Source organism: Lathamus discolor, chromosome 1, assembly GCF_037157495.1.
Source record: "Lathamus discolor isolate bLatDis1 chromosome 1, bLatDis1.hap1, whole genome shotgun sequence".
In the NCBI taxonomy this organism is placed as follows: Eukaryota; Metazoa; Chordata; class Aves; order Psittaciformes; family Psittacidae; genus Lathamus; species Lathamus discolor.
Window position 1 is genome coordinate 119,984,237 of NC_088884.1, and position 18,515 is coordinate 120,002,751.

The window sequence follows — 18,515 nt, forward strand, 5'->3', positions numbered from 1 at the left end:
CACTTTGGTTTTTTGGGGAGGCACATCAGGTGGTCTAAAACACTGGCGTCTTTTTAATGGGTAAGCAGTATTATTTTAAGTAGTTGAATTTCAGTGCAACATTTATCATATTCTTTGAATTTCATTAACTTACGCAAGCAGGATGTGTGGTTTTCTGAAGTATTTTGAATAGGTTGTACATTTCTGTGAATGACCACACACTGTGAAATATGCAAGCTTTCTTCTGGTGCACATTAAGAAAAGAAAAAAAAAAAGAGGGTATACATTAATGTCTGGTTACAAACATCCTTTCTAAACTTTCATACTCTCCTGACTTCATCCATGACCCTCATTGCCTAGTCTAGAATTAAACTTTCCCAGTTGTAATTGCCATTGTGTATGGTTATTTTATTCCTAGCTATTCACATTCTTAAATAACTGTCAGTGTGTTTTATCTACTCCAGAGTAGCCTTGTATAACTTCCTGAAGGGTTTTAGGGAGTCTTCTGCCGTAGTCTAAATAAGAAACAATGAATATATTGCTTGCACTGTGCTGAACTTGGGGAAAAATAATTTCTAGTTAAACAGAAAACACATTTCCAGTTGTTGAGGATGACTGGTAGTACTCCAGGAAGTGATAATCTTCAAAAACTGAAAATCCATACTGGTCTGTTTACATGACGCAAAATAGATGCTACACTTCTAAAATTCTGGGTCATGCAAATATTTAATAATATTTCGCTTCCAGTTTGTTTAAAGAATGTGTGACTATGAGAACTTATATTTGTGTATTAATAAGAGGAAAACTGAAATACATCAGAGCTCTTTTACAAACTTACTGTATAGCAACTCAAATCCACTTACAGCCTCTGTCAGTTATTTTTCTTTAGATTTCTGCAGTTAAGTAAAAACGTATCCAATTCATTGTCACTCAAAGCAGTGAACATACTATATGCAGTTTTCTGTACTGTATGAAATGTGTCTATATTTAACAGTTTTGTATTTTTCTTCTAGTTTGGCTGGAATAGGGATGAATTTGACTTGCTAGCTTCAGGAAGGTAAATGATACGAGAAGAAATGAGTAAATTTATATTTCGTAGCATAATGTCAGGATAACAAAACTTTTTAATCGGTGATTTTGCATGTTATTATTGAAATCACTTATTTAAATTTTTTATTGTTTTGGGGTTTCTTTTGTAAGGCTCGTTTAATACTATTGCTTGGAATTGAAATTATAGAAACTTCATTTTGGAACCAACTTAAAATACAAAATGAGAAAAGGAGTGAATTTCTCTTCCTCTCCATTTTGTGTCAAGAGGTGAAATCTTACAGTGTAGATCAGCAATTCCCAGCTTTTTCTGTTTGCCATCACTGTTGATAGGTCTTATCCTCAAGGATACATAGTGAGAGATTCAGTCAGAGGTCAGCATCATTGTGTGGTTTTGCAGAAGCTCAGTGTCAGTACTCCATTTGCAAACCCTAGTTGTGAGCCCTAAGGTTAGGAATCTGGCGCAAAAAGCATAGGGTAAAATTCTGTCACCTAATTTAATATTCTGTGTAATCTGACTGTGTTGAAGTCTATAAATATGGATGACTGCATAGGTACCTGAGTACACCTAGTACTCTCCTTTTGCATGAGAATACATGTGGAGAGAAACTTTGTCTCCACTGAATTGGGGATGATAGATAAGGATTTTCCCTCTAATTCTGTTGAGTGTTTGTGGACTATCACAATCAGAGATTTGAAAATCATAGTACATAATCATAATACATTCTGTCCTTCACATTTGAAGTGAGGTCTTTTATCTCTTGATTTAAAAATGGGTTTTGCATATTTGGATAAGCTTGTAAGTGTTCATATATCCCTGGAAGTTAATTTGATTCTTCATGTAGAAGTTATTCCTTTCAATTCTTCTTACACTCATCTTTCAGAATCACGTGTTATTACTGTTATATTTTTAAAGCTGGATTTATGAAACTTGATTTTACTGAATACTTAGTTATTCGAATGTCATTTTCCCAGCCTTGCAGGTCATCTCATTGAATGTGGTGCTCAATGTACAGGTGGAATATTCACTGATTGGCATGCAGTACCAGACTGGTACGTAATTGTGACATCAGCATGTATGTCTGTAGTGGACCAAAGATGAGGTTTCCTACTATATGTGTTGTGATAACTGCTTCTACTTTATTCTTTTGGAGGAAGCAATATGGGTCTCTTGCTATTTTTCCATCTTAATGTTACCCTTCTGTGGTCTGTTCTCCCTGTTGCAGTTTTCCTTTCTGGCCAACTGGGGGCTTGCTTTGTTAACTTAAGCAGATGATTTGAAAAAAAAAAATTATCCCTTTGATTTTTTTTTTAATTGTTTTTTTCCTTTATCATCTGCTCTTCTGTTACTGGCTTTTATGTATTATTGTAATGGGACAGACAATATGCATCAGTTATCAGCTAGATCAGTTGCCTACTGTTCAGTCACAAATTTTATATAATTTGCTTTGGTAGAGATGAATATATACCACAGTCCTCTCTTGCTGTATGATGTAGCTCAGCACATTTATGGAGATCACACGTCCTTTCAAAAAGTTACATATCTTGTGTTCAGGCTTACTGAATTGGATTTTCACACAAGTAGATCCTTCTGCCTGCTGAGGAAGGACTTAATGTAGCCTCCTTTTGACCAACTTGTTTTAAAGAGTAGTTTAAAAATAGGGAATATGTTTTAGGTAGGATGAGTGATTCTGGCTGCAGTTTATCCCTGTTGTCCTTGGGATGAGAGAGAAGAATCTTGTCCTGTGCCATGTCACATAAAAGGCAGTGCTGCTTTTACATGACTGAGGAGAGCGCTGAAGAGCAGTGGGAGAAATGCAGTTGAGAAGTGTGGTTTTAATCCTGTGTGTTCTTGCTTCTAATGTCACTCTGGGATGAAGGCCGCTGGGAGCAACCTATAGTCCAGGTAGATGAGCCAGTAGGACACTGGGGCCTTCAATCTGAAGAGCTGCTCTCCTGAGTAGTTCCCTAGGGCTGCCAAGATTTTTTTTCTTCTCCTTGTAGTGACTGTTTCAGATTGAGTGTGATCCTGTGCATTCTGCTCTTCTGAGTTCCTGAACACTGCTGATGTATAGGTGAAAGGTTGGACCATTTATTTTCACCTATTGTCAGGCTACTAGCCCTGAACAAACTGGACTTACTGTTGTATTTAGTAGGAAGTCAAATGAGAGAGTTTATAGTAATAAGACAGTGTTCAGTTTGGAAATCTGTAAGTGCTAATTTTATTCCTATTCTGACGGATTTCCTGATGACTTAACTATGCTGTATTATCCAAAAGACCTTGCTTTATAAAATAATGAAGAAACAGAATCTTGGAAAATGCTACTTTTCATATTAAAATGCTTGGTAGTTCTTTATTTTTAAGGATTTTTCTTTGAGAAATGGCAGCCTGGTTTGGGAAAAAAAGAAAAAAAAAAGTTAGAGTTTATTAAGCTGTGAACTACTGGTGTAGCTCATAAAAATTAGGGCGTACCTAATTTTACAGACAAGCTTACATACCTTGGATATGCTTAGCTAATACCTGTGTGGGTATATGTAAAAATCATGTAACTATATCTAAAATTGTAGTTTTGTGGCGTGGCTTAAAGCTGACTGGTCCTGACTTGTATTGCTGTTAAACAATATAGAAGGTCAGCACCTCATATCGTTCTGTTACCTTGTCCACATTGCATCCTTCCGAACTACGCATGATTGTAACTGTGCCAATATAACAGTAATTTATTTACTTTCAGATTATCTACTAAAGAATTAATCATGGTGCTTTAAAACTAGTGGGTTTGTTGGCAAATTCAGTAAGTCTTAAGCATTTAGTTGATGAAATTCTTGAAATAAAAGCATGTTCTGTGTCAGCCTGTGTGATAAACTCCTGAATCTAATCAAAACCAAACTAACGTGAGCTTTAATTTTATATTTGGAGAGGCAGAGTAGATGACTGACTAAAGTGGGCTTGTAGTCCAGCGCATCCATTTAGGAAGGAGGGTACAAGATCTGTTAGAGCTTCGCTGTTCTCCTCCCCCCACCGCAATAAATAGTTGTTTACTATATTTAGGCCTAAATGCATGAAGAGGAAATACAAAAGCTTTTGGTCTGTACTAAAACACATTTTCCATCTGATAGCTTAATAGTAACCTCTTGCCTCCTTAAGTAAAACTTGATGGCATGTTGGGGTTTTTTTGTTATTAGACAGTCTGAATCTTTTTTCAATGCATGTAGATAATGCATTGTGTAATAATGCACAATAATAATACAGTAATTTGTAGTCTTAATGACCAAAACATGCAATACTTACTGCCACCAGCATCGGTTTTATTGCCAATAGGTCAGCAGAGCTCTGACAGTCTGCAGAAGTTACTTCAGTATGCTGTATTAATGATTTCTCCCTCATTTAGGAAAAGCTATGTTTTTAGCAGTCTCCTGGAAGTAAGTGTATATAGTTTAGATCTCAATAAATCATAGTGTCTGTGATACATAATGTTAATTCCAGATCAGCCCAACAAAGTCATTAAATGTGGGGGAAGAAGCAAAGTCAGATCTCTGTTAGTCGTTAGAGTGCCTTTCAAATATAAATTTCCCACTGCTGTGAGTGTGTTCATGCAGCCAAGACTACTAACCATTCAGCTCTGCAGATGTTTTCTGGACCTTTACTCTAGAGCTTAAGAGAACCTTTCACAGTATTTATGCTGTTCTCTGGTGGCTAAACACAAGAGGTCAATCTATCTGTCACATCTTATTGCAGAGGGTAGATTTGGTTATGATTGGACTCAGGTCATATTTTGACTCTTCGGATTTTATTTCTCCCCAAGAACAGTAGTGTACATTGCTGTTCTGTGTTTGGCTGCTGAAAAAGGTGTAAGTGTACTGTAAAGGACTGACGGGTGTGAGTTCTTTTAACTTGTAAACAAAAAAGGAAGAATTTATCCAATTTTAGGCTATAAAACTTTAGGCTAAGGTATAAACCTTATCTGTCTATTGTTTATGTATAAGCAAAAATAATCAGCTGTGTAAACGAGCGCTTTATGTAAAGCCAGGCAAATCAGTCTGAGCTCAAATTCCTTGCATATGTTATCATGTCTTTAGGAGTATTGAGGCACTGGATTAGACCCACTCCATTCATCCACTATAGTTTTTTAGTTTTGTGGGAGTTTGTTTGTTTGTTTGTTTACATTTTCTTGAAATGTTTGGTGCATACCACTTCTGGGAACTTAATTCCACTGCAAAAAGGTGCTTGAAGCCTCAGTAATGTTCATGTGGATATATTGTGGCCATTGAATGATTAGGTGTTAAAACCTCTTTCTTTTTGTCTTGTTAAAGTAAGCTTTTAATGTAAAACAAGTAAAATATATGTTCCAACTTGTGACTCTCCAAATTACTTTAGTTAATAGAAGCCAAACTTAATTAGTTTCTGTCTGCTGAACTGAGGCACTGGGATTTTTTAGTTGTGCTGGCAGTATCTCCTTAATGTATTTGACTTAAAGGCAGGGATCTTGAAGCTGTGAGGTTTGCCAGTTTGCATGAAAATGGTCAGACAGATAGAGGGGCTAGATGCTGTTTACTTTTCCAGTGAGAAGAGTGCTGCTTGACTTGCCTCTTGTGTGAATTCTTTCATGTTTAGCAGAGAAAATGCAAGAAACTATTAGTTCACAGTTTATAGAAGACTAATGTGCATTCTTAAATGACTGATTTAAAATAAATGTTGTCAAAAAAAAGCACTTACTCCTGTTATTTGTGTAGTAATGTATGTCAGCATATGGCCAGAAGAAGTGATAATGCATCACTGCTCCCTATTTACTGTCTAGTGTGCAGCACTCCATAGGGAATTCATGTAATGTGCAAAAAGGAACCGTGATGCCAGACCTATATTGATAATGCACAGCTCTGTTTTTAATTTCATTTAACCCAAGACATTGCTGTCTCTTACTATTATTTAGTGCCAGTGGGTGATTAGTACATTGTTTTGTTTTGTTTTGAAATGCAGGAGAGAATAAACTAATGCTGATCAGTAGAGTAATCATTTTGAGGAGATGATAAACACTGACATTTTGCCCTAAGCCAAGAGCGTGCAATGGTTGAGACTGCATAATCCTCTGGCCTGGGATGACCAAAAGGGTAAGTCAATAGTTGTAGTTTCTTAAGGGCTGGATCCAGATTGCTTAATTTGGGACTTGAACAGAATCCAGCATGTGAGTCCCAATCAGCAATGTGTGGAATGCCTTTTTCTATGTAATGCCACCTATTCCAGGCAGCTGAAAACACCAGGCACACAGTCTGGTTGGCCTGAAATTGCCTGGGCATTAAGTGTTTACATACAATGCATACTCTGAAATGCCCTAGTCAGAGGAGATAAGTGATGCAATCATTCTTGCCTAAATTGGAATTGCAGCACAAGTTAGGAAGCATGTTGGTACCTACATGTAAAGAGATGCTTATATCTTACCTAAGAGTTTATGCTGATCTTGCCTGACGCATGTTAGCAGTTTTGAATTGGTTATAAAAACACCGCTAAAGTGCTAGCAGGTTCTGCTTTTTACTTAATGGCATAGTGGTTAAAATACATGCCTAGGGAGTTGAGAAGGTCAGCTTAGAGCTGTCCTCAGCATGACATTCATTGAGTCATATCCCAGGAAACAGCAGTAATTGTAAAGCTAAAAGTTCATACCACAGCCTAGTTGGACCCTGGTTCACTTCCATGTCATGTGTATTGCTGTGGCTTTTTTGTTTTGTTTTTTTTTTTCTTGCAGGATCTTCCCCTGCAAGTTAATGTACTACACCAGCTGTCCCATCTTTTGTTGCCAGTAGTCTCGGTCTATCAGCAGTGGCCAGAATGAGATACTTGTGGGTTTGGCACCTTATGAGGGAAGAAGTACCCGTTTAATCTCAGTATCTTTTTCCCTGAGCCGAACAGGACCAAGTACTGATAATGGATTTTACTTTTTTTGGTAATACTAATGGTGTAAGGTTTGTGGCAAAATCAGAAGGAAGGCTGTCTTCATAGCTACCAGAGATTGAATAGTTTATTATCACAGAGTATGCAGAAGATCTTTGGTTAGACAGTTCACATGTGACATGCCCATGAACTGTAACATTTCTGACAGCCAGAGTGGAAGAAAAAACAGCATTTTACATGGAAAAAATAATCCAAAATTAAGTAATTGGCAGGCAGAGAAAGGACAGGAGACTATTTCAGAGTCCTGATTCCTATTTCAGTAGGGCAGCAGCTGTGGGTGGTCAATGAGAAAGGTAGCTTGAGCAACAAAACCTATTTTAGAACTTTATCTGCGTGCTGTAGTCAGTGAGGACCTGCTTTAACTGTTAGGGTGTTTCTGAGGTTTAATCTTGGCTTACATTTATTCAGTGGTCTGGTTTACTAATGCATATAATTTATTGGTTATTTAAATACCAAACACACAAGCCAAAACTTGTTTTGGATGAAAGAATGGTAGTTGTCATCTCCTTTCACAAACTGATGTATGTTATTTCTGTATTTGTGCTAAAAAGAACTACTCAAAATGTTTTAAAAATAATAATTTTTTCCTCATATTTTATTAATCACACTGTCATATAATTTGATTAGAATTAATTTTAGTAGTTTCCTTTCAGAATTGTTTACTTTTCTTGATATTGCCCCATTCTGCTAGGGGATTTTGTGGCCGAACTGATGCAATTCTCTTATTAAAACCACTTGGCCCTTGTGCCACTTTGGATGCCGTGACTGTAGTTGTTGCTGCATTCGAGTTTATAGGTCTGCGGTTTAACTCCCCTGCTACACTGTACAAAATTACAACATGGCTGTGGGTTATGCCAGCATAAAGCTGGCATGTTATGGTGTGTCGCTACCCAGCAAAACTTACTCGTGAATTGGGCAAAGAGTTACTTCGTTCAGTGGAAATGTGGATCAGGGTGATGGTGTGATCAAAGTACTGCTGGTATGTGCTAGAATACTTCATCCAGGGAGCTGTTGCTGCTGGTGAGCTCTAATGACAAATTTAAGTACCTGTCACTTGACTGAATCTTGCCATAGGAGTGACTTATCCTGGTTTGTTTCCAAGCTGAAAATTTATTTTAATTAATGTCTTTTAACAGTGCACAAAAGACCTTTTTCTCTTAGGCATAATGTAGGTTATTATTGGCATCTGCTACAAGGCAGTGTAGGATGTATATATTTTCTCAGTCATGCAGTTACAGTACAGATAGAATCCAGGGGCATCTTACTCCATTCATTTGATGTTTGTGTTTTGAATTGTTAAAAAGTGAGGGAAACTTTCAGGGATGATGTGGCCTGGGAGAACACACATCTTTGAACTAACTAGCAGCGTTCAGGGAAGTTCATGGGCTAATGGTGTACCTTGAGGAGGAAGTATCCCTCACGTTTATCTCGGACAAAAGCAGTCTTCCTTGATACCTTTGCTAACTTCTGCAACATGAATGAAGTAAATGAACATTCTGAGAAATGAACGAAGAGTAAGTCACTGTAGTGTTCTTTTCACTCACCTTCTGGGTCTTGGATTTCAGAATGCTTTAAGTATAGCATAAAAATTCTTATGCTAGGACATGCTAGTTGTGCTGTGTAGGCATGCCTTTCCTAGGAAGACTCTGGGTGTCACCTTTGGTTTTGGTTGTTTGGGGTATTTTCTAGGGTAGGGGAGGAAAGGCTGGTATGGGTTTGATTTTGTTTGGATTTTTGTTTGGCTTTGTTTTTTTTATGTTAGAATGGCTTTTCTCCTTGTGATTTTCTTACAAGCTTTGGGTCAGCACTTTGCTCTAAGTGGTAAGAACTGAGTTTAATTTTTATATAGCAAGTATGTCTCAACCTTGGATGTTATTTAGAAATGGTTGCAGACAGTATTTTTGTACCTATATGGTCTCCTTCCAGGAACTCTGGCAGCATAAAAAATTCTACCATAAAGATCCTCTGACTTTGATGGTCCTAAGACAATAGGAAAATCAGAGTCTGTCCTTCCTTTTGCATATGAAGGGACCTGAATAATAGTATTGTTTATACTGATACTGTTTATCTCTTGCCTTCCATGATTGGTCTACTTTTAATGACTTAAGTGTTTGCCAGATTTTAACCATTTTAGGGACTGAAAATATTATTTTTATTTTTTTTTTCTTCACTATACTGTTCCTATTTTTTGTTTTTTAATGGTTCGGGTCTTCTGAGAGTGGAGCTTGAGCAAACTGAAGTTAAGTTGATGTTGGTAGACTCAGCAGTTCAGAGTAGAAAGTTGAGGGTCTACAGTTCACCTCTTTTTCGTTCAAAACAAAGATCACTGGGCCATAGGTTCAGGAATGTATAATAAGAGTTGCATGTGCTGGTGACTTGGCTCAAAGTGAGCTGTAGCGAGGATACCAGTTGTCACTGCAGTGGGATAGACTGCACTGGGTAATCTGTCTTTATGGAAGTAATTTCACTTTTGGGTAGATGATTCAAATAAGCTTCATTGAGCTTGCTGGCAAGGTACCTGAGGCTGTTGCCTTAAGACAAGACAGATAGATGTTAGGGTAAAACACACAGGCATGGCACCAACAGAGTAAAAGCTTCTTAATTCTAGCATTACTGTTCATTCACTGATCCTGCTGTGTAACACTGGGCAAATTGTGATGCTTCTTGTACGTGTCTGTCTTACCTGTAAAACTGCGATAATGACATGTTAGTCTGTTACCCTACATTAATATTGAGGGCCAGGAACTGAGGAGGGTTTGGGGTGTTACTTTTTTCTGTGTCAGACTTTTAAAATGTTGGATGTTGCACTCTTCTTGCAGCCATTTTTCTCCCTCTTTTCCCGTCAAAAACCCCCTCCAACCCTAGAATAATTGGTATAAGGAATTGTTAATTCCATTCAATTCTTTGTATTCAGCAGGGTGAGGGTTTTGGGGGGGGGTTTGTTGTTGTTGTTTACATTTATCAGTTTAGTGGTTTAAATAGTTTCAAAGCCCAGTCTGATGAAATATAATAGTTACTGATTTGAAATGGGCTTTTCTAGGTGTCTTCCAGCTACCATGCTTTGCAAGTTTTGTACACTGTCAGTATTAAAATTGCTGATCTCTGGTAACAGAGCTTGTCTCATAATCCTTTTTTTAAATAACAGGGTTATGTTTGAAGCTTCCCAATGATAAGGAATCTGTTCAAGCTCCCATGAACTTTTACAAATGTCACTGAAGAGTTCACTGGTTTCTTTGCTTACTTCCTTCAGGACTTTGTGGATTTATGTTGTACAAATTATGTTCGTCTAACCTTTGCTGATAACCAATTTGGTTGTATGTTCAGCACATTGTTACCACTAGCACCCAAAACCGGTTAATTTCAGGAGTGGGCTAACTTTAAGTGTGTACAATAGACCTGAAGGTCATTGATTAATCTCATTCTTTAATGAGAATCGTGATGTTCACCAACTTTCATTATTAGGACACTTTTAGAACAATTTTGCTTTTGCAATGGGCTGTATCTCCTTAACTCCTTATGTCTCTGGGATACTTTACTTGCACAGATTTCCAGCATCCTGTGAGAGGGGAGTGAGCCAGGTGGCCTTTTTAGAAGAATATTAAGTCTCTCTTAGTTTTCAGACACCTCATTATTAGGTCATTACTTCTGCTCAAATTCTCTGTAAATAAAATAAAAGCCTTTTATCCAGGAAAACAGATCTCTAGATCTCATCCACATAAACCTGAAATTCTGCCCTGCTACTGTAATGACCAAAATGTGCCTCTTACAAACTATGAGTTACTTGGTCACTTTCTGTATATTACTCTGCTGAGAACGTGAGGAGAAAATATTTTCATTTACAAACATGCCTATAACTTTCTGGTTTATTGCTTTTCTTTTTGCTATGCCTCATAATTTTCTGTTCATTCTTTTATTGTTCTGGGCTGAAGATCTTAATTTTCAAATATCTTTCTGCTTTCTGATTATAACTATTCTGTGTGTAAGTTAACATGTGAGATTGCCCGTAGTGTGCTTACTCCTGTCTCCTACTTCCCTTCTCTCTGAGACTTCCAGCACAGTCTGTTCTTCCTGCTTTGACTGCCTTTTTCAAATCCAGAGTGCAGGATATATTTACATGTCTTCACCTTCATGCTGTGCGTGCTGCCATAGCCAGACTAGCCTAGAATTAGCAATTGTGGTGCCTACTCTGAATTTACCTGTTTAACCATAGTTCTCTAATTCTTTAAGCTGCTTTTTACTTTAACTATTTTTGTTAGTGTCCTTCTCCATTTCCTGCTTCACTTCTGTCTGTTTGCTGTTGATATCTGTTGTTACATCTGCAGTCTTTGCCAGGAAATAAAATGTGTCCGCATATTATTTTGATTGAGCAGTTTGGTCAGTGCTTTTTTCTTACGTATTTTTCTGCAGAAACAACCAGATATGTTACAAATCTTGATCAGTTTTATTTAATTACTGATTACCATAAAATTCTGGTATGTTACTTATTTTTCTTTTCACTTTCCCTGTGTATTTATAGGTTTTTTTCAATGTCTTTCGTATTCTAGGCACAACATAGGCTTTCCCATTGTAGAATGTTCCTCTGAAGGAGACTTTATTCTTTCCAAACCACCAGACACTGGGGGACTAATCTCTTTCGGCACTGTAGCTGAACAGCTGGTGTATGAATTGGGCGATCCTCAGCGCTATGTCTTACCAGATGTCACATGTGACTTTTCCAAAGTTTCCATCACTGAAATTCCAGGTTAGTTCCCTTATATGTTAAGAGATCTGTGTCAATTAACTGAGTTATCAAACTAAAGTGTTTACTTGAATTTCCATGCTTTATCAAACTAAAGTAGTTAATTTCCATGTTTTCTCTGCATATTCCTTATTAAATTGGTTCTTTAAAGTGCGATATGTATTAAATTGATTTTTTTCAATTACTTTTGCTAGAAATTCCTTTAGAAATTCTGATCATGCTCTTAATTTACCTTGTTGGCTGGCTAATTTAAATCTTGCTCACTGCTCCTTTTGCTTTACTTCTTAATGCATGCCTTGCATGTACCAAGTCTTTAAACTGTGTTCTGGATAAGCAACATTGAGACAGCTCCACTCTGATTTCAGTATTCTTTTTAAACTGCTGCTCAGTTTCTTTGCTAAAAAAAAAAAAAATAAATAAAAAAAAAAATTTTTGTACATTTTTTTCTCATATGGCATTTGAAATGTTAGTAATAATGGAAAAGTCGTGTCTTTCAAAGCACTGCTTGGTAATAGTGTTTTCCTTAGGCATTTAGATGGATCTTCTTAAGTGGTAGAAGTGTGCTGAGGTATGGGATTTCCACCAAAGATTGTCAGTTCGAAAAAGTCTATTTACTATTCTTGAAACTCTCAAAAGCTGGTGGACTAAAGGTGGATATGTATGTTCTGCATTTAGCTTTAAAAACAAAACAAGCAAAAAGACCCCAGGCTTAACAGATTTGAAGATCTGTTGGTTGGATAAGACCACTTGGAAAAAATGCTTAGCTGCGGTCATTTGACATTTGTTTTTTACTGGAGCTGTATTATATATTCTTTCATTCTAGTGGAAATTACCTGTGACAGTATGCTGAGTGTCTTTAATATATCAACTCTTCTAAGTTTTATAAAAACTTACTGTGATAAAACTCAAAACACCGTAGCATCAAAAGTGTTTTGCATCAAAAATGTTTTGCATCAATAATAAAAGTACTGTAAAATTGCACAGTGAACCAAATGGCAGTCTGATAAGACCAGTTTGCTGCTCTTAGCCACTAGTTTTTATTACAAAACTAAAAAAGAAACCCTAACCTTCCTATGAACTTTTAGCTTGCAAATGACCTGATATGACATGTTTGAACTTAAAATGAACTTCCACATGAACTTTCAGTTAGCCCTCTTAGAAATATAACAGATGGAAAATGGGCAGATTTCTTAAATATTTTTAGTTTGAAGTGCTTTGACACGTACACCAGTAAAAACAAGCAAGCTATCTATTTTTGCTGTTTACATTGCTGGTTTTATTGTCCTGCTGGATTACTTGCAATATTTGAACTGAGAGGTGCTTCTGTTTTCTTTTTGTCAATGCATGTTATGTATTCTGTTTTGTGCAGGTTTTTTTTTTTTTTTATTTGTATTACTCCTTTCCTGTGTGAAACTTCCAGATTTTTCACTCTTGACTGTAGGGATATCATTCTGTATTGAGAATTAAATTAGTTTTATGTCAATCTAGCAGAGAGTGATGATGTTATCTGAGTGATGTGCAAGATTTCTGCTGAGCACGTTCACTTTTTCAGATAAGTTCTGATTTGATCTTGTCCGAGTATTTGTGTAAAGCTTTGAACTGCTTCCTCAATATTTGCAAGGTCAGGTTAACTGCAGGTGAGCTATAGTGTAAAGCTGTCTGTCTGACATGAGGTGCTGGTCCTGCACAGCTGATTTTCAAGGAGCTGTGTCTATTAACTTTCTCCAGTTCTAGCTTGAACCTGATGCCATGATGGCAAATTTCTGCAGTTGCCTTTTGGCATTAATATTCCTAATACTGAACATGGTAATTATTGTTCTGTTTCTGTTATTGACAAAAAAGCTAAAGTTAAGTTGTCTCTTCGCTTAATAAGCTATCAGCAAATAAGCTGTCATTTTTGGTTTCTCATCTCTGTTGTACTGTTTCTTTACCAAGTGAAGGACCTCGGTTGACTCCAACCAACTACAGTAAATTGTTTGCTCTGTGTGTGTGCAATAACTTTATGTTAAGTGGAGTATAACTGTTGGGCCTGAAGTCCTAAGGCTGCTTTCTTTGTTAAGTGTTTTTTAAGTACATAAATAAACATTTCAGTCATTCTGGTAAAAGTCCCATTGAAGTCACAAATTCAGTCACTAATTTGTTGTTTGGGTTTCTAAGGCAGGGAGGACTGATTCCTGAAAGGTTCTCTTGTCTGTGGCAGTGCAGCTATCAGTGATTTGCTTTTTAATTAAGTGCATTTGCTTAATAAGTATCACAGAAGAATGTCTTTGAAGTTATATTGAAGAAGCTTAAATACTGATTTTTAACCACTGTAGGTTTTGATGGTGGGGCAGTGAAAGTTCATGGAGCAAAAGGATCGCCTCCTTCAGCATTTTATAAGGTAGTACCTCTTTGTATGGCAGGTATTTTTGATTTACAAAATTTTGTGTTTTGGAGAAAATGCTATATATTTTCTACCATAAACTGTTACCACTTTAAAATCTTCATCCTTCCCCTTGCCAAAGAAATACAGTATTTGATACATTAAAAAATGTTAGTTTGTATAACAAGCATATCCACGAACCTCCTGAGAAGACTGGGATTGTTCTTTTGTACTACTACTAATAATTATTAAAACATCTTAGTCCAGTAACACCTTTGTATTTGTTGATTTTTATTTTTATTTTTTCACTGGTGTGTTAATTTTGTTCTATTTCCTTGTGAAATTTATCTACCAAGTTTTCAAAAGGTAAGTGATGAGTAACTACATCTGTCAAGAGAGCAACTAAGAATGAGACAGATCATCTCCTGAAATGCTCTGTTGAAAGGAAACTGCAGTGCCAGTAAAATCGTGAAGTTGTCCATTTGTCTTCTAGTCTATGGTCTTCTAGTGATGGTCTTTCTCTGAATGAATGGTAAGGTAATACAGGTCTGGTGAAGTACCAGTAGGGCTGGATCCTCTTCTTGTTTAAACTAGTGTCAAACTGACTTTTACAGAAGCAAGGTTGAGATCAGAAATTAACTGCTTAGTACAGTCATATCAAAAGTGAGATCACCTAAGCAGGGAACTGTGCTAATATTTATGTTTAAATAATATAATGTGTGCCTAAGCATAATTTTCTTTTAAAACTGCAGTGAAAAGTTTAAAATATTTCTGACAGTCTTAAAACTACTTTTTTATAAGTTTCAGTTTTTAAAAGATGCGGTATTTAAAAATAAATAATAATGTCACCACAGCAGGTTTATTTTTTGTAAAGCCAGAATGGAGGACCTCTCTAGAGACTCGGCAATTAAAGCATACTCACAAAGCAGTTTTAGAATTTAGTAGTACACCAGAGGTCACTTTACTTATGACCTTAGTTAGTTTTTCAGTTCTGTGTCAGCTTTATGAAAAAGGGGTTTGTTATTTTAAAAGTATTGTGGGAGTGTAATCTGAACATGAATTTTTCTAAACTTTCATCTAATGAAGTGTTGATTTTTGTTCTTTTTTTGGTAGGCAGCCTACAATTTCAGTACAATATTGTCAGCTCTTTGTATTTCCTCAGAATTTTTAGTTCCAACAGTTCAAGTTACATAATGCTGGAACAGTAAATTTCATTTCTCTGAGTCTGTGTCTGCATTATCTGCATCTGGGAATATCTGTGTCTTTTAAATCTGAAAATAACGGGTTTTTTTGTGTTTGAAACAATAAAATTAAAAGTAAATTATAAGCACATTTCTAAAAGTTGTTTAGTTTCAAAAATGTTTGGTTTGTGGTTTTTTTTTAACCATTTATGGCTATGCGTTATGGTTATTACTTTGCCTGTATTAGAGCTCTATTGAGCAGCTACAGCACTGGAAGTCTAGTAAGATGCCTGTTAGTTCAATGTTTGCACTGCATAGCATGTTGTTTTGTGTGTTCATGTGTATGTGATATTTTTCTGTATTTACTTCAGTACTTCTAGGAAGCTTACATCTGATCTATTTTACTATCATAGATTATTCAGCTTTTCAACATTAGAATGTGTTCTATGTACTAAAAGTGATAAACACAGGAAAATTTAAGGATAACAATGAGAAGTGATTCCAAGATCTACAGTTTTGCAGATCTGACTCTTCCTCCAATACAATTCTGAATTTTAAATAATAAATTTGTGTGATGATGGTGATGGTTCCTTTCTATTTTGCTTCTGCTTTGTGTGGAAGATTGTCAGAGAGTATTAATAGCATATCAGTACTGAATCCCATGTAATTTCGTAATCCCTTTATCATCAGGTAAATGCCACTTACCTTGATGGCTTCAGAGCTACTGCTGTCTGTCCAGTGGGAGGTCCAAAAGCAGTACAAAAAGGAAAACGCACTGCAGAAGGTATTCTGCAGAGGTTAGTATTTGTGTCTTGGAAGGGGTTTGGGCTTTTTCTTTTCAGAGATGATGAAAATAGAACTGTAATATACAATGCCAACCATATTAACCTTGTAAGAACCCTAAAAGATTATAATCTTGCAGTTCAGGTGACATTTCAAGACTTAAGCAGCCTGTGAGGAAATGTGTTTTCAGTGTATAACTACACTTCGGCTACATTTGACAGAGAAAAAAAGGTCTCAGATAATGTTGAAAATAGATGGCTGGACAGTGGAGAGAATCTGAAATTAATGATGGAAAAACTGTGCTTCAGATTAAAATTTATTCAGTGCCAGAGAGCAGCCTTATGAAACTGTTTTTCATTGATTTTTCACTGAACTTGTTAATAAAAATCATAGTGCTATGAAATGTAGGTAGTTTGTGTTTAAAACAAAATTCTTAGTACCTGGTAAAATCTGACTAATGGTTTCGTTTGCTCAAACAATTTTACAGTTGTAAGGCAGACTGATAAAAACCTCATAGTCATAATGTTACTTGGGTTAAGAGGGATTCCTCTTAAGTACGATTCCATATTCTCATGGAAGTGTTTGAGTATTTACTCCAATAGTTCCAACCTTTCTAGTTGTGAGATCAATCTCTTTATGCCATGTTTTATAAAACTCCCTATTACATCCTATTGCAGGCCTATGCAGCAAGTACACTAGGATAGATACCTGTCAGAAATGCAAGGTGTGACTTCCTGCTTATGTGCCCATGTACTGTGGTGGAGGAACTATATGATTTCACTCGAGACATAGCAGATGACAGCAGGCTGTTGCAGGATGTGTAATGAAGTTATGGAACCCTTTCTTAAGAGTCGTGTGGATAAGTGCATGTGTCCAAGAGCTAATTAGAAAATCAGTGGAAGAAAAAGCCTTTCAGGAGCTGGTAAATACGAAGAGGCCTCTAGAGTCTCTGAGGAATAAAAAAACCAAACAAACCCACAACCCAAGAACAAAACAAACAAAACCCCAACAAAACAGAACAAAAGAAAAGGAAAAAAAAGGGGTATATTGTCCCTTTCGTGTTTGCTTTTGGACATTATTTCAGACCAGACTGCCGATTGAAACAGCTTGTGGGGGTTAGTGCCTCTAGTTATTTTCTCTATTAGAAAATAAATTCAGCCTGCTTACTGTGCTGTCCTGAGTAATCCTCAGATGAGGGCTGATGGGAGATAGCAAGCCAGCTAGCCAGTCTTTGGCCAAGTAGCCTCTAGCCCATGAGGCATGCCTGCAGCAGCTGTGGTTTGTTCCGTGTGTTAAAAATCACAACAGTATTACCCGTAATATGTTCTCCATCTTGAACAGTCTTAACAACTTAATGTGTGAAATAATTTATTCAGCATCTTTGAAAGAGTTGTCTGTGTCAACCCAGACATAGAATAAGAGTTAAGCTATTCTGGTTACCTTCAGAGAATGTTCTACCAGCAACTACATCTCTTCAGAAAGTTATAACTTCAGTCTTTCCACCACTTCCTGTTGCAAGAGAATTTTGTAAGGACATGATCTTCCAGCTAGCTGGCTTCCAGTCCATTACAAATTGAACTCTGTCCCGCAGTCTAATGGCAACAAGTACAGAATATGGTGCACAAATTTTAAGGTGCTTCAATCATATAGGTCAATCTAGTTGGCAGCCTAAGTCATCAAGCAGTTTTGGCAGTTTGTAATACAACTTGTTTCATTTCTTTTTTGCATGCTTGTACTTTGTTTATTCATTTTCAAAAGCAGGAACAATTTGGCAGGATGTATGTCAAGAAGTCTTTTTGGAGTAGTCTTTGGTGTTCTTTTATTTTTGATGGTACTCTCTTGCATTACCAAGATACATGAAAGGGCTAAAGGTTACCCACGGAATGTATTTTGAACTCTAGGATCTCTAAAGGTAACATTTGTAGATAAGTAACTTTAAATAACTTAGTAGACATGGTTTGCAAATGTAGGTACCTTAAATCAAGTGTCTGTCTTTCCGTGGTCATAAGGATGGCCACCTTATTTGTGGTATGTGGACCACCTTTGTCTCATTCCAACAATTAGAAAACTATATTTTCTATTTAGGTTGTCTCTACTGCTAATATTTGCAATGATGATGATATATTAAAAGTGTCTTCAAGATGTTTCACTGATGAAAAGTATTTTTCTCATCCTAACATAATTCCAGTGTTTCAACTGACAAAATCTTTTATCCGTGTAGAAGGGCACCAGACCAAAATTATTGGGAGATCTGTTTAGGTGCTTCAGCATTTAGCTTACTTTTCCAATCGGCAAGATGTTAATAAATGGGACTGATTTTAATGGTTGGATTCTTTTAAAACTTTTTTCTAACATTTTTACTGTGATTTTTATTTTTTGAGGGGGCAGGGGGGCAGGATTTGGACTTCAGTTGATTATGCTTTTAAAACTGTAGTGATCATTTTCAGTTTTAGTGCTTGAGTGTTGGGCTGTTTTTTCTAA

The 18,515-nt window shown here is 36.5% G+C and overlaps 1 protein-coding gene across 1 annotated transcript in view; it reads left to right on the top strand.

Annotated features, from left to right (window-relative positions):
* The window catches only part of LOC136006431 (uncharacterized), a 59,685-nt gene that overhangs the window by 7,433 nt on the left and 33,737 nt on the right, over window positions 1–18,515 (top strand). Inside the window, exons 7-11 of the mRNA XM_065664448.1 lie at window positions 993–1,036; window positions 2,002–2,079; window positions 11,515–11,711; window positions 14,024–14,088; window positions 15,942–16,048. Coding sequence (XP_065520520.1) covers window positions 993–1,036; window positions 2,002–2,079; window positions 11,515–11,711; window positions 14,024–14,088; window positions 15,942–16,048 — 491 coding nt within the window. The remainder of the gene's footprint in view (window positions 1–992; window positions 1,037–2,001; window positions 2,080–11,514; window positions 11,712–14,023; window positions 14,089–15,941; window positions 16,049–18,515) is intronic.